This window comes from Apteryx rowi, unplaced genomic scaffold (assembly GCF_003343035.1).
Source record: "Apteryx rowi isolate R43461 unplaced genomic scaffold, aptRow1 scaffold_71, whole genome shotgun sequence".
Lineage (NCBI taxonomy): Eukaryota > Metazoa > Chordata > Aves > Apterygiformes > Apterygidae > Apteryx > Apteryx rowi.
The window spans coordinates 494,672-520,673 of NW_020450994.1; the positions used below are offsets into that span (position 1 = coordinate 494,672).

At 35.0% G+C, this 26,002-nt stretch overlaps 1 protein-coding gene across 5 annotated transcripts in view; it reads right to left on the minus strand.

Annotated features, from left to right (window-relative positions):
* The window catches only part of WDR70 (WD repeat domain 70), a 147,088-nt gene that overhangs the window by 70,651 nt on the left and 50,435 nt on the right, over window positions 1-26,002 (minus strand). For all 5 annotated transcript variants that reach the window (XM_026087251.1, XM_026087252.1, XM_026087250.1 and 2 more), the window contains exons 8-9: window positions 22,881-23,034; window positions 20,135-20,211 (exon numbers count right to left, since the gene is read on the minus strand). In XM_026087251.1, coding sequence (XP_025943036.1) covers window positions 20,135-20,211; window positions 22,881-23,034 — 231 coding nt within the window. The remainder of the gene's footprint in view (window positions 1-20,134; window positions 20,212-22,880; window positions 23,035-26,002) is intronic.

Consider the following 26,002-nt stretch of genomic DNA (forward strand, 5'->3'; position numbering starts at 1 on the left):
AAAAGAACTGTTAAAGGCTGGAGGGAGGGGGACTTCAGAGAGGTTTCAAAGCAGCCTGAAGGATGTGAAGATCACACTCCTCTGCACTACTTGCAACACAACCTAGTATTCCCAAGTCTCAAAAACCTTTTGCCATCACAGTGCTCCCCCCAGTTACTCAGCTCCTCAGCTCTCAGCTCCTGAGAGGATGACAATATATTAATGTTACTCCTTTCGCATAAAACATCCAGGTTTAAGTGGTTTTTCTGAAGGTCATGAGCAGACCTACATTCTCAGAAATTATGTTTAAATCTAGGATGTTATACCTCCTACATGAATAAAAATATACTAAGGTTGAAAAGTCAAGCTTTTTCCTTTTTTTAAAGGAAAATAAGTCATTAAGTCAAACTTTTGTAAAGGTGATCAATTAAGCTGACTTTTCGTTTTCTGTGTGTGTCATCTCAGAAATGCTGAACAGTTCCAACTGCAAACTAAATCAAAGGAAGTGATGCTTTGAGTATATAGACTGCTACATAATGCTAAGTATTCTGAAAAGTCTTAGGTGCTTAAAAAAGTCTTAGGTAAAGTCAAGATCAGTAGAGATTTCAGCTATTAATTTTTATGCTTGTCATTTCCCTATCTGTAAAATGGAACACACCCATTGTTTACACACTGTTGTGTAGATAAACTGTTTATTTTCAGATATGGCAGCAGGGAATATCACATGAAAGAGCAGCAGTAAATTATTCCGTCTTCAGAGAAAGGGTTGAATAATGAAAAGGAATAGGAGATAAGACCACAGGACTACTGCCTTATGCAATACACAGAAGATACGGTGCTCATCTGACAAACAACTACTATTTTGTTTTAGCCTCATTATTCATCAACATATACTTAAAAATATATATATTTTTATTCAGTCCTTCATTTAGAAGTACAAAAAAAATTGAAAATATTTTGAAACTGATTTCTTCTCAATCCCTGACTTCAGAACAATGACTGCTTACAAGTAAGCTGTACAGCACATCCATAAGAGGAAAACAGCAGTAGTAGCAAATGATATCAAAATACTACATGTGATCAATTCTGGCTGAGAAACTGGCCAGATACATTCAGATACGCAGAAAGAGTTACCTATCAACATGTCTATATAACCCCTTTCACACACAGTATGAAGAAACATGTCATTTAACAGAAATGTGGTATATAGAAGAATACTTCACAACTGAACCTCTTAATTATGGCAATAGAAGACTGTTTTAAATGAAACACAAAGCTCACAAGCTTTGTATACCAAGATTCATTTTTGTATTTTCCCAAAACAAACAACTAGTCAGCCTAACAATGCAAAATGTCATTCTTTAAAAGGATGCAAAAATTTAAGAGCAGCAACAGATTTCCCAGAAATAAGTTATTAATTAACATACTACAAATCTCACTGATTTAACACTGGCACACATCATCTAAGCAGATCTTGGATGCAGAAGTGATCCGCTTGAGTCACTCAGTCCAGCCCCTCCCTTCCCCAGGGTATCAATAGGTGAAAATAATCTCTTCAGTTCATAAAATTATTGAGGCCCTAGATGATGCAGTGAGGAACAAAGGGATATCTTTTGGGGAGTGCTCTTCATTGCAGAAGCCTTTGTGTTACAGGAAGAGTCTCCATGGAGAACATAAGCAGAATTGGAGAAATAACAAATGTAGAGAGCAACAGCCAATGTGAAAAGACACCATTTTCTCAATAATTCTTTGAATCAGTGCAGCAGTTCCAGTATATAAAGTTATACTGTATTTGCACATGAATAATGTATTTGTTTCAAATAATCTAAGTGCCTATCCAAAGTGATAGAAAAATTATCCCATGGAATTTTACACAAAAAATCCTAAGTACATTGGTAATTTTTTCAAAGCCTGAAAACTCCACAAAGTTCCAATGACTATTTGCAGATTAGCTCATCAAAATGACCAAGTCAAAATTCCACCATTCTCAGTAGTCAAAGTTTTTAGTAAACACCTTTTGTGTATCATATGAGAAGAGAGAAGGAATGACAAAATACAACAAACAAAAGTAATTGTCATTATAAATGTAGACAGATTGCATTTACTCAGCTATCAACTCAAGATAAAGCATAAGAAAACATCCAGTCACATAAATAGGAAGATTTCAGAATGGCTCATAAAGGGATTCCAAGATTCAGCTCTAGGCTGATTTACTTCATTGTGAATTCCCACTGAACAATATTGTGCAATTCAAAATTCAGACAAATATTTAGCTATTTCTAGTTTTTAACTTCAAAGATTCTGAAGGCTTTAAATAGATAAGTAACACCAGAGACCTAAAAGATTTACAACACATTTTTGTTTCCTAAAAAGATTTTGATCTACACCTTCACCACAGGTTCTCAAGAGCCTCAAATTTCCAAACTACTCTTGCTCGTAATGTATATAAAGCAAGCCACATTTGCTCTCTTATTTCTATTTGTTTTGATAAGTGTATAGATACTTGAAATAGTTATTTGCAATCCAGGTGTTCCTACATAATTAAGGCCAGCTAGAAAACACATTATGCATAATGTAACATTCCTAGTAACACATGAGGATACTAGCAATTTGCTCTGAATGTAATCTCTATTCTGGAAGACAGTATAACATATTAAAATTAAAATCATATGGCAAAAGGTAGAAGATTATAGAAAAGTAAATGATAAATGAAAGACCTTGATTAAAAACAAACTATTATGCACCTTTTCCATCCAGTTTCTAAATGGGGCAAAAAGTCAATGAATTGAGATCTAATCTCCCACTTCAGTAAAGATAAGAGTGGGAGGTAATCAGTCTCCCTAAGGGGTACATTTGGTTAAGATCAAAGGGGAAGACTTCTGATAAAGAACATCTCCACAGTTCACATTACTGTCATGAGCATGAACTGAAATGACTCAAGAGCAGTCTTGCATGATACAGCAAGAGCAGGAAGAGTAAATCACTGGGAAAACAGGATGCTTTCTAAAAAGCTGATTAGTCATGGCTATAAAAGAGTTGAGACTCATTGGGATCTCAAGTTATCTCCTTCACCCCAATAAATAACTTTGACTGGAACTAACATTCAACAGCACTCTCCACTAAATCCATGAAAATCAACTGGAATTAAATTAAACCTGTCAAGCAATTAAAAGCTCTCTAAAGCAACACCTCAGCTGACACTATCACCACAATTAGTCTTCTTAACAGTTTTTGCTGCCACCTTAGATCTCACTCTCAGCCACTTTTCTGCAGCTCCATCAGCAGCGAATAGCAACCAAACATCAGTAAGCAAAAAAGACAGTATTCTGATTTTTAAAGTTAAATAATCTAAACAAGGCAAAGTTTGACTCAGCTATACAGATTAACTGTGCGCTTTGTGCTATAGAAATTTTACAAAGCTGAGTTTTACTTTCTATTTATATTTTGTAGTAAAATTTCCATAAGGATTTATGAAAGGGTTCTAAAGACCAGGCCAAACTGCAGCATATAAAGTGCAAGCTACTACAAACTTCTACATTCATCATATTTTCTGGAACAAACATAAGACATACATCCCTCCTCACAAAAACTCAGAAAGGAAGACAGTTTATTTTGTAGAGAAGAGATACGGTCCTTCATCTCAGATCTCAAAAGATTCATGATATTGTTCCATTTCTGTCTGGATAACCACAAGGTAGCCATCTTCTCACACTACTCACCATTGTCTGCTCACATTGTAATATTGCTACTACTAAAGAAGCACCTACATACCTTTCTGCCTTTTGTCTATATAAGGCAGAAAGTGTAGAGATTAGTGGACAAAGTAGCATTAAATTGCATTACTTTAAAGATGAGATCTAAAGGAATTATTCTCTCTAATCAACGAAGTTCTCCAGGTTGGGGGAAAATGTTTTTTATTGTTTTGGTGGAGTCAGAAATGTGTGCATTTTAAAGTAGTAAGTGCAAGAGATAAGAAAGGTTATTAAAATATTTTCTAAATCTTTTTTTTTTTTCTTTTTAAATAGAAGAGACCAGAGGAGTGAGACTCATTTCAGAGCCCATGATGATAAAACATTGAATGTCTCTGAGTTTGAATATGTCACTTTGTAGTGCTCTAGTCTTCTGGTTGCCTTAAGCCCTGAAATTTCAGTCTATGCAATACTGAGTGCTAGTAAAATTCTCAACTCAAGGCTTTTTCAGCTAGAACTCAAGGATGCCTACTCAATAATTCAGCTATTCTTCAAATGAGTGTAAATGCCCAGCTCTACCTTGCCTTTTTCTTGGGGAAGCAGCAAAATTCTTTTTTTTTTTTTAATCTTCTGTCAGTGAAAAGAAAATAAAGGATGCTTTGTATGTTTAGTTTCTTCTGTTGTATGACAAAATGGAGCAAGGGAAGCTCTTCACAGGTAAGCCATTTCAGAAAATTCCATTTCTAATTTTTCTAACATTTTATGTTTAAAATCCAAATGTGTTTTTCCTTAAAGCAAAACAGCCTTTAGTAATAATGAGCAAATGGCTCAAACTGGTGGTCCCAGGCTGAATTTGGCCCATTTGACAATTTCATCATCCTGACACCCACACTTCTGTGGAAACAGAACACAGCTTTTAGAATTGCACGAGATGCCAAAACCACCTCTTGCATCTGTCTATGACCAGTTGTTCAGATCCACAAGCCACTGCTGATTTCATGCAGCCCAGGAGAGAAGTTCCAAAGCTGCCATCTGGTTCCTCCCACTGAAAAGTTGGACCATCTTCTTTGAAAGTATGTATAGTAGTTCCAGAGAAGTCAGTATCAGAAGTATAAATTTACCAGATACTCCTAACAGCCTCTGGTGAAATCTTAAGTTGAAACCCGTAACCTTAAGAAAACAGTTATGGTTCCAAATGGAGACAAAAAAAGTTTATTTTAGTGTCACCTCGGATGTTGGCACATGAACAGCTTCACATTCTTAATGCAGTCATTGCATTTATACATATACCAGATGCATGTGCACGTATGTGTATGCACACATATAAATCTTAGACACTTTATATCAGACATCTCAGACAACTTCCATATGAGACTTACTGGATGCTATTGCAATAAGTCGACAAAATTTTTAACATATACAAAAAGATTCTTATTTGAAAGTTTCATTTTAAAATATTATTTAACTACTAATGGTGAAGCAACCAGCATGAGGAAAACATACTTTTTCGTTTCATCTTAAAAGTTGAGAGCATGGATTGTGCCTATAGTCTGTAAAGGACCAAACTCTCTAACTTCAAACACTTCACACAAACTGTCACAATGCTAACCTCATCTATTTGCACAAATGAATTCTATGTTGCAACTATAATAAGCATATTATCCATATTGAAAAAAATATTTGGACAGTTTATGACATACTAATTTAGTTTTAAATTATCTTACTGCTGTCAGAAATACAGAGTTTTCAAACTTAGTAACTTTGAGAGTCACATTTCAAACTACTGGAACTACAAATTGTTAATTTATGATTCATCATCACTCAGTGGATTCCCTAGTTTTGCCCGTGGCAGTTTCTCTGTCCTAAGCTGATAAACAGTGAGCTTCCCCTATTTCATATGCAATAGACTTGGAAGAGGTGAATAATATGCAGCTCAAAGTTTATCATTTCAGAAAAACAAACTGATTTAGTCTTGGAATCAACATGAGAGGGGGGTCAGAATCTCAAAAAGAAAACAGAAGATCAAAGCATTAACCCATAGTGCTTAACTGAAAACTGAATTTTCAGTAAAAGTTACTGTTTACATGAACTGTAATGTAAAAAACACTTGATTAACCAATTTCACTTAAACCATGCTATGTGGAAAGTAGGGCTTGTTACTGTTGGTTTGGGATTTTTTTTTTTTTTGATTTTAAAATTAAAACCATTCCGCAGGGACTAGGGACAAAGGACAAACTCTACTCACTTCCACAGTGCCAATACCTTGACTTGCCTAAGTAACGGAAGTAACATGTTTTGGTATCCCATTTTTTCCTGCATTGTAGCAAGCTTCTCAATTTTGTTTTAAATTTTTATTCTTTAAGAAAAGCTAAATAATCTGTCTGAAATGGATTGAACCCTTTAAAAATGAACTTACGTAGTAAAAATGTCAGTTGAAAAAGCTCTCAAATGCAAGCTTTTACAAGTGACTGCATTTTTTATTGCAGCAGCTAACATTTTAATCAAGAAAAACTTCAGAAAAATATTAACATAAACGTACATAGTTTATAAAGACAAAAATAGCTTCACTAACCCTTTTGTAAACATACAGCTTTCAACAAGGGGCAGCACAGTCATTACTCAAACTCCTATTAACCAGGCCTGCTCATTCGCCGTGCTTTCTTAATCAGCTCTGCACTGTATATATCTATAAATAGATAACTTCATCTAGGAAAAAATCAGCTTCACATATTTGGAGTGGACTTCACACCTTCGCACATACCAAGACAAAAGGGAAACTATTACACCAGTATAGTGCAAATGACCACACAGGCAAGATAGCAGTAATTTCTTGATGAAGGTATTCCTATATTATGAACAAGTCTCTAGAGATGACTTTCCAAAGACTCATAATTTGACTAATCAGAGCAGGTTTTTACAAGAGCAACAGAACCATACCCCAACACAACACTCCCTCTTCCTGCCAAATACCATGCTTGCATGCCAAAGGACGAGAACATAAGCTATTTCAGAGTTAAAAAAAAAAAAAAAAAAAGTCATCAGAATTTAACATAATTGAAACATGTATTTCCTAAGCCCCATTATTGGAAGCAGCTGAATTTCTGTGGCTAAAATAAAAATAAAACATCCACCAAGTAAGGATAGATGAGGTGAAAATACAAATCCTTCTATGTAGTTTTATTTTCATAAATGCCAATTCTGCTTTATTTTTACTCCATGCAACTATTGAGAACAAGTTTTTAGATAATCTACACAGTATTTCAATGTAGGTATTTAAGCAATAACACTATGGTACACTGAGTATCTCAGATACTGGTTAAATAAGGTTGGTTGTAGAAGAAAGTAATTTTTTTTTATACAGGTAAAGAACAGACACAGAGACCTAAAATTTCTGCAAAAGACATAGGAATAAAAAATCTTTTTATTCAAAGACTTATTTTATCTTGGGATCAGGTACCAGACTAAGTTCCTTACTCTCTGTGTTTATTTATCTTTATAAATACATAGAAAATATATGGTTTCCTTGAAGTTGTAAAATTTTGTTACCCCATGTACGTCTAACTTTCCTCCTGGTTTGAACTTTATGAACACAGCACTAGTCACAGACATTTAATATTCAATCCTAAGTAACAATATTATCTCCAACAGTTTGAAAGTGCCTTATTTAAGTTAACTGTCAATTCACAAACACTCATTACAAGCAATAAGGCTTTTAGGGAACACTACCCAAAAGTCTTCCTATATTCAGTTATTGACTATGCATAGAATTCTTTAAAGTTACATTTCAAATAATTACATGCATTTCCAAACAAATTAGGCAGATCTGCCACATCTACAAAAGCTGTCATCTCTACTGTTTTTGGAAGCCTTGTAATATGTTGTATTTTCCCAAGACCTCAAACTTTTGGAATTGGTAGACTGTATGAGTACTTCAGCTTTCACTTCAAAGAATATTGGAGAAGAACTTGAAATATTAAGCAAATTCAGACTAAAGGCTCAGAAACAAGAAAACAAATAAGCAACCTGTTAACACCTCCACACTTAAAAATACTCAGTTTACCTGCATTTTGAACAAATGGATGTTGTTACATATCTACTTAAAAATCTGCCTGGCATGGTCTAAGACATTATCATCTTTGGCTGTTTTAGTTCTAAATCATCCATTTGATTTTAACCCAATGATGAGGCTCTTTAAACTAAGCCAATAACTTTCCACCGAAGCAGATGAGTAATGTTTTCACAGCTCATTTCACCAGTTCCATCATAAGGGTGCTAATCTCTAGCAGAGGATAAAAATCTGGGAGTAAGTAACATTTTTAAGTGGAACAGCTACTTGGTAACTGCATGCATGGTTCCCCAAAATATCAGAATGTGTGAAGCTAAACAATAATGCTATTATTTTTCAAGTACAGTACTTCAGTTGACTGGTAATGTCATCTAGACCCTTCTAAACATGGGTTCTCTATTAAAAAATTAGCCATTTTAGAGTTACTAAGAGCTGTTACTGGATGGCTAACCCTTATGTAAATAAATGTAAATAAATGTGCGGTATGTAAAATACACTTGACATCTTTTGTCCACTTGGAAAAGTTTCTACAGAAAACAACCCCAAGTGATCCCAGGACACCAGTCATGGGCTCTATGAGTACTCTGAGGTGGTCTGTTTGCATGAAAGAACTGGAAACATATATTCCACACTGTATTTAAATGGCAATTTTGATTTAACAGTCTGCAAAAGACAGCTACAAAAATACATTTTTATATTAGTACTATACTTGTTCAGTGTCATTAAAATATTATCAACAAGAACTCCAAGGGAAAAGCATTTCCTACTTTAGAAGCACATGATGGGCTGAAATATCAACTTATAGACATGGGATAATATCTATTATCAGAATTACTATAAATTTGATGTAAAAATAACTGTATAATTAAAAAAAACTCCATAAACAAGTTTTAGTGCCAAATTCTAACCCAAGACACCTCTGTTTAAATTACAATAAAAATGCTGACAGAATAATTAATTTAAAACTTAAGTGCATACACCAATAAAGGAAAGACACCTTTTTTTTTTTTAAATACTGAAACTTTTCAGTACCTTTTATTCTGCTAACTATCCATTTAATTCGCTGTGAATCACACAACAGAAGGAAGCCACAAATGAGTATAAGTAAATTATTTATTTTGAGGGGAGGAATGTATATGGTCTAGTAAGTTTATGATGACAAAAGAAGATCTGCATCTTATCTCACCGAAAGTTCAACCACAGGAGACTGAAATGTTTGCCAGCAGATTCTAAATCATGCAGACACCAATGAATGTACATCTTAATTGCAGAGATTAGCTGACCAGAAGTTTCCACTGCTATTAATGAACTAAACTGCAGAATATTGATCATACATTTTGTGTCTTAGCACATGGAACATTTCACAAATCTCAGGTCTGGAAAGATTTCCAGAAAGTGAAGAAAGGTTGCCAAAACCAAACTAATCCCCCTCTCAAGAGAAATGTATTTAATATAAAGCTTTATTAGCAAATACTTGAATGATATAATTAGGTTAAAAATGTATATTATCTCTACAAAGGAAAAATTACTGAAAAACAATCTATTAAGGAATGATTTGCAAACAGATAGAGGGGAAAACAGGTAAAAAGTCAATGAGAAATTGGTTGGTAGCAATGTGAAGGCAGATCAATTTTGAAGAGATAATGTGCAACTATAAAACATTCTTGTAACTCATGTACTTCAGAGAAAAGTGTTAGATCCATTTCCAACAAGAAGCTTTATATAGCCAGATTTCTGATATATAAACAGTTCTGCCATTCTCAGAAGGACCATGTATGGGTTTCTTCCCTATAGAGCTTCTTCATAGCCTCAAAGGGTCGAATAATAACTTCAACAGACATTCACAGCTCAAGCCTAAAACATTCATCCATAAGTAACTGTCTAGGTCACATATATAAGTTGATCAGAGATTTCACCATCAAAAAGTCTGCGTGCCCATTCCAATCTCATGCTTATTAACTCATGCTTTTTGAGCTCACTAGTTTGTGGCTGAAATTTCTCTTTTAAGCAGATGGCAAATTTTGATGTGCAGGCTCCAAATGATAAAGAATTTACTGCATTCCTTCCTGAACCATCACTTCCATAGTCACATAATCTCACTGTTGACAATACATACTTTTTATTACCTACTGAAACCTTGCTTACTTCAGCTTCCGATCATTGGACCTGGTTATGTTTTTGTCTAACAATTTAAAGAAATTTCAACCATCAGACATTTTATCTCTGTATCAATATTTCTTTACCATTGCCAAGTCTCTCAACAACCTCTTCAATAAACTAAACCACATTCAGCTCCTTTAGTCTCTACTAAGGGAAATTTCAAGATTCTTCTCTGAAATTTTTACTGTCTTCCAACATCCTTTTCAGGTTGCTGCCCCTGGAACTAGACACAGAATTTAGCTGTAGTCTCAACAGTCATTGCCAAACAGAATATTAACACCATATCCTTTAACAATGTCATCATTAAAAGTTAATCCTCCGTGTGTGTATACATTTTCAAAAGATGTGCATCTGTTTTTCTATAGCTTCATACTAAAAGCTCATACACAATGAACCCTAAATAACTTCCAGGAAACAATTCAAATTTTGAAATTATTATTCTCCATGTTTGATCTTGCATGCTGCTGTCTTTATCCAGGTACTAATTAGTCACTGATAAAGAAAGTGGATTAATACTTACTGTTCAGGATCTACTAGAAATAGATTTGCACTTTCTCTGATAAAATATGCTTTAATTAAAAAAATGTATACAAATATAAAAGTTTTGAGACAATAATCGAATCTTATGAAACTGTATTAGAACCATGTTCTTTCGATTACCTCAGATGATCATTTTTAAGATTTACTATCAGCCAGTGCAGCTGATACATACCAAAAGTTTCACACCTTTACAAGATTAAACCTTTAAGGTCCAAAACAAAACTCACTGAAAATAATGGAAAATACACCGGGAAATTTCAACAGATTCTGGATTATAACTTATTGCTTGCAACTTACTAATGACTATTGTACATAAACTTGTAAAAGTTAGATTAAATAAATGATAGTTTTCTCTCACAAAAACTTATACAGATATTCCATGATATTCTATCCCACTTGTGAAATCTGATTTTTCAGCCTTAAACAGATCTTTTTGAACTGAAAGCATTTCCAGATCAACCATCATCCAGTGAAATGATGCACCTTTGAAAAGACTACCAATGAAGAAATGCCAGTTCAGTCTGCTGCTGTTCATTTCAAGACAAACAAAAAGCACCCCATGCACATCTTTCATGTGCTAAACAATTAAGCATCAGTGAGATTTTATCTAAAACATATAAATTTATAAAGACCCAGATAAAAGAAACAAATTGAAATATTATATAATGAAATTACCTGTAATTCCAACCATCACAAAGAAACAAAGAAAATATTTCCCTCAAAATTCAAGCTATAGAATATTAAGTATTAGTTATTACTGCATAACTTTTATACAGAACCAGATTTGAACATTAATGGTGCCAATTTAATCAGACATTTATTTTCTTAGATAGAACACATGCTTTATCTTTGTAAGCAAAAGTGCCAAAATAAATTCTCATATACCCCAGTTTAATTTCTATCAAACAAAAACATCTGAGTTTGGTTTATTAAGTCTATTATACTTCCCATTATTACTAGAATAATCAGAGAATTCTGGTCATTAAAACAAGATGTGTATCTCATGAGAAAATATTCTTATAAACTGAGTTATAGGTTAAAATTAACCAGAGAATACTTCAGAGGAAAGGATTTCATCTTCATATAATAAAAGACATAAGCAAATCTTTATAGGAGAAGACAGGAAAGGAAATAGCCAGAACGAAAGCTACTTGTATAACAAAGCCATTACAATGGAAGAGTTTGCTCAACAACCTGCAGATGACTGTCAGAAACATGGGAAATTTCCTATCAGTTTTAAAACTGTGCAACTCTTCCCTCCCCTTCCCTATCTGATATCAAGCTGAGCTGATGGAAAAGACAACACTTCCAGCTTCCTGTCATTTCTATCCTGCCAGAAGTTATTTAGCCATCAGATCTGCTAACAAGGCTGCTCAAAAGTATTCTCTAACCCCTTTCAGTCAAAATGAGCCAAAGTCAGCGAAGATATAATAGTTAAACAGCTTTTCAATTAATCTGTCTCATTTTGACTGAAAGGGGTTAGGGAGCAATTCCTCCAAGGAAAGTTTATGCATATAACCTAAGTTGTGCTCAATACAGGTGAGAAGTGAAATACTAAGTGTTCTGGGACAAGAGAAGCAAGCACATGCATTGTAACTCTTGCCTTTCCAAGCTCCCCTAAGAATCCTGAGACATTTCAATTGACTAACAAAAGATAAATTGCTTTGAAACGGCTGTCTCTTCTTGCTGTGCTTGTTGCACAGTTTCAAAAGGAGTAAATTGTTCAAGAGGCATTGAAGTAGTGCGAATATTTAACTTCCGTGCTTGCCAGATAAACCAACCAATTTTCATCTGACAAAAGGTTTCTTGCCATATAGAAAGCAACTTTATTTTGGTACAAATAAAAATATTTCATTATAATTGATTTCTTTCCTTTTATGTTCTAAATTATTTCTGAAAATTTGCCTAAACTCAAATAATTTCTTGAAACAAAAAAGTGTATCTCAAAAATCATGAAGCAAAAATATTCAGACTTCAGAACAGAATTTCATACGTGCATTTGTGTTTGGGTATACACACCTATATACATATCTGTGTGTGTGTGTGTGTGCGCGTGTGTACACACTTATACACGTTGGCAAGAATTTCCTTATGTTTCCTAGGATGTAACTCCAGGCCACACTACATGACCAGCAAATTCAGTTGTTTCACCTCAATATTTTTGCACTCTCTTCCCTATAAAGAAGTATGACCCAACTAAATATAATTCAGGGTGACTTTTTGGGGGAGTAATAACTTTGGACCCCAAGGCAGGTCCTAGGCTCTATACCATGCAGCTCGTTTTAAGAAGTAAATCCAGAAACTGCAGAAAATTGCAAGCCTAAGACTTGAGAACTAAACAAAGATTTGTAAATGACCCTGCAGACAAAGCTTTTTAAATGATCCCTTAGAAGAAGGCAATAGGTTAGGGGTTTAGTTTCATGTATCCTTTGCCAACTGGTCTTCAAATTTGTGAAGATAAATGTAGTATTTAAGCTTAGTTTCTAACACACGAAGTTTATGCAAACATCTTGGTATTGGCATTGCTATCTTACTTGTCTCAGCAGTTCTCAAAGCTGCAGCCTGACAAGAATTAACTGTATTTATTAAACATAAAATTTTTATTTAACACTGATGCAAAAGTGTTCAAACTAATGATATTTATCCAAAAGCTTTCTTCGCTGTTGTGGTTTGCTTGTTTGCTTTTTAACAAGAAAAGGTTAGCACATGTAACTTAACTTTTAATTGTCGATAACAGATTCGAAGAAATACAAAATTCTGCATAACAGCAAGATAATATGGCTCTGCTGACACTGAGCTACTTGAGTACTTCTGCTCTTACCTCTGTTGTCATATCCACAGCAATACTGATACTCACAACACTCAAGAACAGTGGGTTTATTGTTTCCCCAGTTGTTAACTAGGAGGCTACTGGAGGAGGAGGAGACCACTGGAGGAGTTGTTAGCTACTGCAGGCCTTAATACAGTTCATTGGGACTTATATACTGAAAGCTATGTACTCCCAGCTACACACTCAGTGGAGCTGTCCCTCAAAGTGCAAGGCCAAAGCAGGCTGGAGATACCCCAAATCAGACTCTCTCGCGACAATCTACTACTTTGGAAAACTCTAAGGAGCAAGCATGTGAATTGCAGTAGGTGACTTGGCTCCAAAACTTATGGGGCACAGACCTCATCAAATGAACAAATACAGAATTGTCTAGGCTGAAGGGAGCTTGCCAGTTCAGAGAATTATAATGGCATCATGGAAGGAAGAGCAATTGACTGCTCTGCAGGGAGGAGACTGACTGCTGGCCATCTTCAGCAGTACTATTCCAGACCTAGCTCAAATCTCTTTTCTGTCAAGCTATCAAGTCTTTATGCAGTTCTGGACCTAACAAAAGGAACACATGTCAGAAAGCAATGGTCATGAAGGAGAAGTCATATACCGATAGCTACCACCTACACAGAAAAGGAAACAAGGCAGCTGGTGGGAGGGAGATGAGACAGCAGCTATTCCAGATGCAAACCTGGTTAACAGGATGGAATTGGTTAAAATATAAAAGGTGGAAGGTGGTTGGGATGACAGTGATCATGAAAGAACACTGTTCACTAAACTACATCAAACTTTAAAAGCACCCACAAAGGCTAAATTTCTTAAGTAGTGTGTAGGACATAGCGGATGCCCTAAGGTAGAGAAAAACTCTTCTAAATGGCAATGCTTGTCAGCAATAGATGGAAGTTATGCAAAACCACATCACTTATCCATCACAAATTACATTTTGCATGCTTGAAGCTCCAAATCCTGTTTGCAAATTAAATCAAGCTTATTGTCAATTGTTCCATTAAAAAAAGGCAGCCAAGCTACCACTGTTAAACAGTTAATATTTTTTAACCTGAAAATCTGGATTTTAACTTGAAGAATATTCTCAGTTTTCCTTTTTGATCATTTCTATGGTCATCGCTCATAATTCACATTGCAACTCTCTAGGGCAGAAATCTGTCCTTTACTTTTTCATTAACATACTGTGAGAACATTTATTGACCAAAGTAAATAAAAAAAACACTTTAACATCTTGTCCTGTGGAGCAGAGTAGTTTCAAATTTGAAACATGTATTTGACAAAAGTCTAAGGATTGAGTTGTACCCTAAATACAAAACTTTATTTCTGAAAATATGAAGCTACTTCACTGAAATAACTTCATCTACTTAACTGGAGATAGATTTACCCTGAAGTAAAATTTATCCCTAACTACCTTATTTAGGGGGTCACTTGAGGATGGCAGTCAATATTCTCTAAGATACATTTTAAAGACTATGAACATTAACTTAACTTACTAAAGGGTGGGGGAGGTAAGACCTGTGAGAGGAATTTTCTACAGTAAACCAGCTGTTAAGCAACCACAGTCCTGGCTGCAACGACAAATCACAAAGTTCAGGACTGCTAAATTTCAAGTTTGGCTGCGATTCTACTTCTAAAAGGAAAAAATATATGAGAATAGGAACACAGAACACCTGTTGCTGGAGCCTTTAATATCACTGAGCTCTCTTTGCTTATTCATACAGAAATACCCATCACATGTGATAAGAAAACATCCAAACAACAAAAACAGTATTATCCGTTTCCTCTTCCTCCTTTGTTTTAACATAGAAGTCAACTGATAGTTTGGAATGATATAAACAAGAAGTTAGTTATGTCTTAAAATGCAGTGGCTTTTTTTTAAGCCACTCTGTTCAGGGATATTTCCAGAGAAGAAGAATAATTTTTAAAGTCTTCCTCATTTTCAAAGTTTTCCTTCACTTTTAGACAACGTGTTAACATTGGCATTTCTTTTACTATAAACTTTAATTCAGTTCTGTAGACTTGTTCAACATACTACTGATTAATTAAGTGACAGATCGTTGCCTTACGTCTGCATTCCAAACAAGCATGAATAAGGTGGTAAAGGCGTTAGGAAAAAGGCGAAGACGTTATTTATTACACGTTGTATCTGAGCCTTGTCTGGAACGGCAAGGAGCACGTGCAATTAAAAGGGCCTTGGGGCATTCGGAATCTTTCAAGATCAGCTGGGGGGCACCTAAAGTTCTAGGTAACATACAGCCAGACATTAAAAGATCTAGCGATAGCCTGCACGACAAGACAGTTTAAAGCATACATACACAGCTCTTTTTAATATTGGTGTTAATTTGATTTAAAAACATTGAAAAATTGGTATGAATTAACAACAGCCAAATTAATGAACACTGAAATGATTATTTGCACAATGCAAACTTTTAAAGACAGAATTACTACACTGTTTCATGAACAACATAGCTGAGTTTCTACATATAACTGTGTGTCTTTCAGTACAATTTTATTCTAAGCACTTTAAATGCTGGAAAGACAATGAAGAGAGTTACTTATTACACAGTTCTGAAAATATATGTTCAGGATTTTTCCCAGTTAAGCATACACTGGGATAAAGAACTCCTTAGCTAATCAGTTAACTTCTAGATTAATTTGTTAGTATTACTCAGCCATACACTTAAGGATAATTACTATATTACTTATAGAACTGACAAATTCCTTATTTCCTTCTGCTACTAACAAGCTAACAAACTCTGAACAATCTGCAAAAGCACAACAGAAATATTAATCATCTCTAGTTCAAGGATAAAGAAAAATATTTGTATAAAAACAAGGTAAGTTATAAAAAAGATATTCCCCCCCCCCCCAAAAAAAAGAAAAGAAACAGAGTTTTTTATGTTTTAGAGAGTCATCATCTGGAATATTTTCAAGGAAAACAGTTATAGTGAAATGAGCCACTGTGAGAGCCATATAGTCACTAACAATCACATAAGCGTACATGAACTAAAGCAACTTAACTAAAGAAGATTTCAGACTTAGTTCTCCAACTCGCAGGGCTAGGGTCTGGCTCACTCCAGTGCGTAAGCTGACCAGTTTCTGTTTATCTAATAGAAGAGCTGAAAGGAACAGCGCCTTTTTCTTGCATAGTCTTGCTCTCAGTTCAAACACTGTGTCCCCGAACAGTCATACAAAACACTCTGAGACTCCCTGGTGGTAACCCCTATATATGCAGTCTGAAGTTGTAATAAATTTACAAATAACCCAACTTAGAAGACATCACAGTCAAAATCCATTCTTAAGATTTAATTTAAAAAAATCTAAAGCAAATCTGAATTGTATGAATAAACTCCATGAAACAGACCATGTTCTAAAACATTTCTTTTATAACAATAATCCTAAGAGCCTTCATTTGGATTACGCTTCAGTTAGGCTACTACTACAGCCTTAATCACCTGAAAGGAAACTGTCAAGTGTGTAACATATCTATCCCCAGGTAAGAATTTGAGTTATAACAGGTTTATACTAAAATGCTTTTTAAATTTTTCTTTTTCTTTCTAAATATTTATTTATTCTTTTCCTTTGGTTTTACAAGTTACTTGCAAAGTTTGCTTTTTAACTTGTTTCTGCATCATGAAAACTCCTGGTTTCAACACACCAACCAGAAGATGAAGCTTTTTTCTTAAATTATTTTTAAGCTGTATGCAAGCAATAACCACTTAATTAAAGAGACAGACTGTGCAAATGCTACAGTATAAAATATACTCCACAACATTGCAAATAGCTCTAACTTGCAATTTACGAATGATTGTTTTCACCACAGATAGTATAAATATTAGAAACAAGATCAAAATATAAGGATGAGGGATTAACCACACATCAAAACCTCACAGGTGCTCCTCTTTGTCTGAGAGTGAAGCGAGTGAAGAGGACATTGCTATTCAGCGTACCCAGGTCCTCAAGTAACACAGCCCTCATGGAAGTTGCTGTAACAATTCATACAAGCTTCTTATCCAAGCTTGGATAAACTGAAAACTTTTAAACCTTCCTTGCAAGCATCTCTGAAACCAAGCATTGGCTCAGGCCACCAGCTTTAGAGCACACAGAAGCTCCCGACACAGAAATACTGAGCAAGCCAAAGGAGAGGTTTCAGTTTAAGAACTATTTCTGGATTTGGCAGCCTTGCTTTAGTATTCCATGTGATGTTCAACAGAGACTCAAGCCAACAAGACTATAAGATGTCCAACTTCTCTTCATGCCTACTACAGGCAACAGTGGTTTCACTGCCTTATATCAGTACACTCAGAATTGACCCACTATCGGAGCCCATTTTGGTGTTGAATGTTAGGCGCCCTCCTCCACACGCCAGTTGTGGCAGTTTCTTTTCCTATGTGAGAATTAATCTCAGTATCTAGAGATGCAGATGGCACCACATTCTCTATTGCAACTTCCAGAGCAGTCACTGCAATTCAAGTCATTCTAGCTTATATTGATGCTTAGCACAAATTTTAGGTCAGAACTAACACAAATCTATTGCAAAGTTTCCAGTTTCACTGCATATGAGAGAAACAACACATTGTCAGGATAAAAAAGGCTTTGAGATGAGCAGGTGTTTGATTCTGCAACACTGAAAAGCTTTTCATTTGTGCTTGTATGGATATATATCTTCTTGATGGATAAAAAAGCATGGAGAATACGTCGAGGAGAGTGCGTGCGTGCCAAATCACATTCTTGTCGAAAGACGTTATTAGCCTTTGTCTCAACATTTTGCTCAAGAGAAAACCTTGCCAACAGTTAACCTATAGGCATGGAAACCACACCAACTCTAGATATAAACACACTGCAAAAGCATTATGAAAACTTGATAAGAATCCACACACTGCATTTCCAACAGCAGTATAGCATGATATTCTGCTGTAATTATTGAGACTGAAGAAATCCATAAAAATGTAAGAAATGTTTAGGTGAATCCAACCACGGATTCATCTAGCCTCTCTGAAATTACTATAAAGAAATTTTAGAGCAGCTGTTTTTCCACTTTTCAAAAATCATCACACAGTACCCACCACTTATTAAAAGCCACTCTTCCACTTGTGCATTCTTCAACATTACAAAAGCAATGGCAAAACCTACCACCAAAAAGAAGCCAGAAATTCACCCAGTACTAATATCAATAACCACTGCCATTAGTAATGAATGTACATTTTGAGGGGGTGCTATTCACTAACAAACCTTCACACAACGTAATTCATGAAAACAATGCTTGTATTTATCTCTTCAAATTAATATACTTAAGTTTTTCAAGCTCATGATACATTGGCAGAATCAGTCCCTACTCAGACTACCACTCCTTTAAAATATAGCTCCAGTCTTAAATTAATTACTGATTAAACATTTAAGACTTAATTGCTTATGGTATTATTAAAAAGAATTCCTCCACAGATGGAATACTGTCTTCAACATTCGAGTCCTGTGTTGCAAATTAAGCAATCCAAATTTTTACTTCTCACCTGATGCGCCCCAATCCTGGAAAAACCTGTCACCAGCATGAAACAAAATGAAATGGATTTAAAATATTTTTCCTTTTGTGTCAGCCTTTTAGTGTCCCTGAAAATGCAATTACACATCCATTTACAGCAGTGTTTATCTGGACTTTACTTACTTGACCAGACCATTTCAATTCACAGCAATTTAGGCATCAGAGATGTACAGGATGCATATTTGGTTGGATAGACATTTGTTTACATGGGACAAAATTAGACAATTGTGAAAATTTATAACATTGATTTATTTTTCACTATCTACAAACTATTCAAGCTTGTAAAGAAGTAGGAAAATAGTCCCTCTTTACATTTAAATGAGCAACAAACATTTTAAAACAACTATTCTAACACTTTATAAATATTTCTATTAAGGAAGTAAAACTTTTGTGGCTACAAGCTGAAAAAAGGATGAAGTCGGCTTTGTTTTCATGTGTTTTTAAGATTAAAATACTCCATAAAGCACAACGTAGTATTTAAGTTTTGTTCTTCTGGCACAGTCTTATCAGCAACTGTGAACTTTCCTATTAGAATCCTTTTTTTATATTTGCGTACAAATATATCTGGGTGTTAGATTGGTAAGACAATCACTTTGGAAAAAATGTCATTTAAAGCAATTAGAGTTTTCTGTTTACTATTGAAGAGACTACAGATAAAGGAAGGAGCAATTCACTCTTCCAACTCTGCGTTGTCAGTCTGGAGCAAAGGGGACTGTGCATTTGAAACATCAGTCCAAAACTCATTCTTGCTTTGCCACTGACAGCTGCAATAAGGTTAGCAATTAATGCAATTGCCACAATGACATTTTGCGATTTGATTCGCACCACAAAGATCAAGACTGAAGCCACAAACTCATTTCCAGCAGTCTCTTTGACACTTGTCAAATAATATCAACCAATATTAATTATCACAGTTAACTTTAAAACTTGCAACTTCCAACTGAAATACCCTACCTTCCCAGTGAATCCATTTACATTCTAGTCTCTACATGAAAATCATTCTAATATAGAGATATACCAGGAGATAAAGTTAAATGGGGTATTAAGTTTTGTGCAAGAAATTTTGTAATTCAACATACTTAACCAACTCTTTCTCATGAAATGTCATCATCAAAAGGAAGTTTAAATTACAAAACTAAAAAAAATTCAGACAAAATATATTAATTATTTAGAAGCTAAACAAGTAAAATTTTGGTTTCCAGATCTCATCTAACATTGCCTTGAGCACTCAATCACATTTAAAAGGATGACTTTTAGAGCAAATTAGAGCACAATAGTAAAATGCAAAAGCCAAACAAGCCTCTTAAAAAGCCCTGACAAAGACAGGCCCCGATACTCACCCATCATTGGAACATGTCAAAAATTCCTCCTTTACTTTAGGATGCCAACAGCCTGAATTGAGCATTGCTGTATGACCCTAAGAAAATAAACACAGAGATGCTAATCAAACTCTACTAAGAAAAGAGAAGTTTAAAGTACCTATTTTTAGGACCATATTTTATGAAATGAAATATTGTTATTAGCTATCAAAACATGCCTCTTGGTCAATCATTGCATGAGTAAACAGAGATCTTCAATTAACAGCCCTTTGAATAAATAAGAGCGAATAGAATCAAGTAACTTCAGGAATGGAAGATGTAAATCAAATCTGTTTGAAATATTGATAATGTTATAAAAATATATACAAAAACACTTAAAAAGATGAGAAAGGCTTCTCTTACTCAGTGCTTCTCCTTTGAGAATCTTAAAAGTTTTTATAAATATTACTCCAAATCCATAAAATGGAACCGTGGTAAAAGCTGAGGGGCCGAATCAAACCCTTCTGACCACAGGACTGACTGACTGAAATCAAAATGACTTGACAGATTTTATATATCTTAATTCCTTCCATCCTTGCTTATTTTCATTTTGGAATTATAGAAACCCAGATATTCTTCTCTCATTTATACTTTTCCTTTCAGAAGATGGCATGGCATCATACTGCCACACAGAAAACCACTTTTTTCCTCTAAGGAGAACTGTAATTCAGAGAAAGGATGAAATGATACATGTCAGCATGATGCCGTGTGAGCTGTTTTGAGCTACACAAAAATCCTTTATCAAGAATGATACAGTACAAACATTCAATGCTAAACTAAACTACATTAGCCTTCTTAGTGCAAACTGAGGAAACAGAATTCTAGAGCCAAGATGGATTTACCTTAAGGAAAGTTTTTCATAAAAAATTAAAAAGTTGTAAAAAAAAAATTAAAAAAGTTGTAAATTGAGTTGCCAGCTCTATTCCTTTAGGATGGAAATATCAGAAGGTAAAGATTTTATCCAAATGTAAGAGATTGCTATTATGACGACTTAGAAGATAAAATGCCTTTGTCCACTTGGCTTTACATCTTTGAAGTACAGGCATATGTTCATTAACTACATTCAAACAGAAATTTGGAAACTATACCTGCAACACCTGAATTATTTTATTTTGCTTTAAGCACAGATACAGGGAGACAAATACTGAAAGGTTAATGGGGCCATAATTTTTTTTTTTTTTTTTTTTTTTTTTTTACCACCATTTTGACTGTTGGACCACAATACACTGAAATTCCAAAAGTTTACAAGAGAAAGAAAATCTGTACTATTTTTTAAATAAACAAGAACTAAAGCAGATGTTACCATTTGATGGTTTTATATACATATATTACTAGCCAAAAGAAATAGTGATCTGACAAGAACTTTTGCTTCAGGCAGAATAGTATTTAGACTAGTTATTTGGCAATATGCTTTACAAGCAATACATAAATCAACTTTATCAACCATTTGAACAGTAGATTTTATCACTACTTTTTAGGCTATTAAGCTATTTATAAAACTGACCTGATTTAAACCATAAATGTAAACACCATCCTTCTCTCATAGTTTCTGGAAATAAGATGGCAAAGTGATCAAAACCCAATGAACAGCTTTTAAATTTTTCAAAATTATGGGTCAAATTATGAGTTCTCCATTTGCATTTTTAACCACTAATAAAAAAGTGCTCACTGTTGCTTATTAGTCTTGTACACTCACAGCATGGAAGTAACAGTAAAAAACAGCCTCCCATCCCTGCCTCAATAGGGGCAAACTGCATCTGCAAGGGATGGACAACTCCTAAAGGTGAGGGTAAAACAAAGCAAGAGACTAGATCAGATCAACAGTTCCTAATTTTTGTTTTGGTTGGTTGGAGAGGGGTAAGGGTAAAGCTGGCAATTTTTACTATATACACCTTTAAAGAGATGAATTTTGTCATAGAATCACAGAAAAGTTAGTTGGAAAAGATCTCTGGAAGTCACCAAGTACAAACTCCTGCTCAAAGCAAGACAATAGCCAACACTAGATCCGGCCAGCCACGGCTTTGTCTAGTTGAGTCTTGAAAACCTCCCAAGGGTGGAGATCCCACACCCTCCCTGGGTAACCTGTTCCTGTGCTGCACTATCTTCCTATTGAAAATATTCTAGTAATGTCCAGTCTGAGGCTTTGAAGCCACAGCTTGTGGCTGCAACCTCTGCTTATACTGTCTGCCACTGTGAAAAAGTGTTTCGCTCCATCACCTTTTTAACTCTTCTCCAGTAGCTGTAGGCTATTATTAGATCCCCACCCACCTCTTCACCAGACTAAAAGTGCACAAATTGCTCAACTTCTCTTCTCAGTACGCAGACTCTAGACGCTGGAATACCTTGGACGGCCTCTACCGGACCCTTTCCAGTTTCTCCACATCCACCCTGAAACAGACGGCCAAAACTAGACACCATATTCCAGACTCGACACAAGCAGCACTGAATAAAGGGAGATAATAACTGCCTTTGATCTGCTGACCACGTGCCTCCTGATGTAGCCTGGTTTACACTTTGTCTCACATGCAATGAAAGCACACTGTTAGTTCACATTCAAACCAGCATCCATTGCAACTTGAGGTCCTTTCTAAGCCAGTCAGTTCCCAGCATGTACCAATACACAGGGTTATTCCATCGGAGGGGCAGGGCTTTGCACTCTTCCTCATTGAACTTCTACAGCAAAACTACATTATATCGTTTGTCTTCCTGTATTCATTTCTTACTTTACCTTAGTGTTTGTCATATCCACAATGTACTGGTCTCCTTTTATGCATTCCATTACAGGGAAACCATCTCTGTCAAGAACTTTTGCCTGCGAGTTACCAGAGACGACAAGAATAACATCTCCTGTGCTGCTGTACTGTAAGGATTTGATTTGGTGACTGGGGGGGGGGGGAGAAAAGAGAGAAAAAGAGAGTATGTTTCAGTTAAATTCAGTTCCTGTAAGGCAGTATTAAAACAAAAATGTCAACAGTAAGAAAATGTACAGTAGAAATAGACCCATACACATTCCTATGCCATAAATAAGAAAAAAAAGTCGGATATTAATGGATTAAAACTTTTTATTAGTGAGTGTGTGTGTGTGTCACACCACTTCCTTCAACTAGAGCATATCAAGCAATAATATTTACAAAGTTAGCATCTAAAATGTCATTTCTGGCAAACATATTTAAGAATGCTCTTGTAATTTCAAGTGAAGAATGTGTCACAGATTCAGCTCTTCAGCACTGAAAATTCTTTTTTGTCTTCTCAAAAGCAACCTCTATATTTATAGTAATCTATAAGTTACTATAAAAAGATGTTGTAGTGCTAAATAAAACTCAATTGTACAACAGAAAATTAGTCATCTGTCAGCATTCTTCCATCTTTTTCTATGTTCAGGGCTACAGTTTCATCAAATGCATGAAGCTAAACGTACCATCAACTCCCAAAACAGGAAGTAGATAACAATTTGCCCAGTCTTTCTGTGTGTTAGATGATTGCTCATTTGCTGTAAGGGCTTTCTTATGTACACAACATATGTACATAAGACGACCCTTAGAGCAAATGAAATCCAAGTGAAGTGTGTTATAGATTCAGCTCTTCAGGGCTGAAAATTCTTCTTCATCTTCTCAAAAGCAGCATCTGCATTTATAGTAGCTTCCAAAATGTTTGCAGCCCTTCCCAACTTGTTAATATCTGCCAGTTGAATAAAGGTTCTCTCTATTTGATGATTCAAGTCATGAATGAAAATATTAGTGATTAGCACTGAAAACAGGACAGAGACTTGTAGGACTTCTATGTCTCTTTAGTCACACAATGAAATACCAGTAAGCATTCCCAAATAAGGCCTTTCGACCTGTAGGACTACTATCTTATACAAAGTCCATTTTCTCCTACTTTGCCAACATGAAAGGCACGTAAGATAGTATCAAGAACTTTAGAAAAGACAAAGTATAGCAAATTTTTAATTCTTTTGCACATCCACAAGAGCTATCATGAGATCAGATTGGATCAGCAGAGTTTGTTCTTAATAAATCTAAAAGATTAGACATTACAGGAAAAAAAAATTGGAAGGTCACCTGTTCAATTAAACAGAGAGTTTGTCATGCTCAGAAGAATGCTCTGTATGTGTTCATGAAAATTTCACCAGAAGTACTGACTTTTCAATTCAGAAGAAGGATCAAGAAAAAGACCTCAATAATAACAAAAGGATCACAAAAACAAATACAAACTTTAATTCAATTGTCTGTATTAACATATGACTGTCAAAGAGCAAATTTTTGTGCTCAGTGTGGACTTTCTCAAGAAGTAGAGAAGTCAAAGGCTAGATTGTACTCCAGGTGAAGAAAACTGTTTCCTGCCTGTCACCCAGAAAGACAATAGAGCAATGAAACCTTTATGAGCTTTCTTGTGACCATTCTTTTCAAAGCCTTACATCTAAATGGGAAATTTCTTAAATATTTTTAACTGTCATTCTGTTTCCATGTCAAAAGCAAAATTCTTCAAGTGTACAAAATCTACGTATTGTTTGTTTTGATAAAATCTGGAAACATTGCTACATAGTGCTAGCTACTGTCTGTGATTCACTATCACAATAACAACAGCAAAGCAGATAGAGTATTAAATAGCAACTTTCTTAAGAGAAAATAATACTACATTACGTCTACTGCTAAAATCAACGCAAAGCAAGCAACACAGGCCTTAAGAAATAATGGTTCAAATTACTTAAGTTTCTAGCATTAGTTTTATATTTTATCAACTAGAGATTAGCTTTAAATATCAAAAAAAGATTATTTATTTCTTCTTAAGGTTCGTAACATCTGAAGTGTCAACCCTGTGCGATCCCAGATAAAATGTAAAGAACATAACAAACTGTTCGATTTCTAAAAGAAGGCAAACTGTTGCCATGTAGGCCAGTGGCTTCCATATTGTAGTATAGTATTTTCAAAAGCATTTTCAGTTAAAAGATTAATGTTAAGGTCAATAAAAACTATTGTATACTAACTGTAGTCAATTGATCAGGAAAGTTTGGGACAGAAATCATGGAGTAATACCAAGATGACAAAAAGGATTAACTAGAAGTAGGGAGATAGCTGATGAATAAGAGATCCATTTTTAGTCTTAAGGAGAGCTTCAACATCTCTCAGCATTCTGCGTTACGTAAACAGCTCACTGTAGATGCTGTATCTGAAGCGGGTATCCCTTTGTCACCCTACCACACTACACCCCATGACAAGGGTGGCAGAGAAGACAAGGGAATGTATACACTCCACACCTACCAGACATATACTGTGTCATATTTTGACACATTAATAGAAAGTGAACAATAACATTACTTCATATTAATGTTTCAACTGCACAGCTAATTCACCCCCAATTAAGGATCAGCACGCTGTGCATCTGTCAGCTAGATACAGATTCCTATGGCATCAAACATAATGATGCACATTCAAATCCTAACAACTTTAAGGAAACTTTTTAACATAAAATTTTATATCAGTAAAATTAACACTCAGATGATCAACAAAACTTTGAACGTGCAACTTGTAACTTAATCATTTAACATTTTATGGTTTATGGGGTAGTGACTTTATGATTGACTCGGTAGTAGCTATTATCTGTTAAATCTCTCCTCAATCTGTGAATTACTGCACAGAACACATTAAACACTGTAATATATATTTTAAAAGTTCGGCATTGACCATAGTAATGTAAACTAAGCATAAGTTTCTCATTCAAACAATTTCTGGCAAAACTGATTGCATTATGATTCAAAAGCCAAAAATTGCTTCAAGCACCCTATTATGTAATGTGAACTGGCAGCGAAATTGGCTTAAGTTTTAGTAGAAAGGAGACTTTTGAATCTGG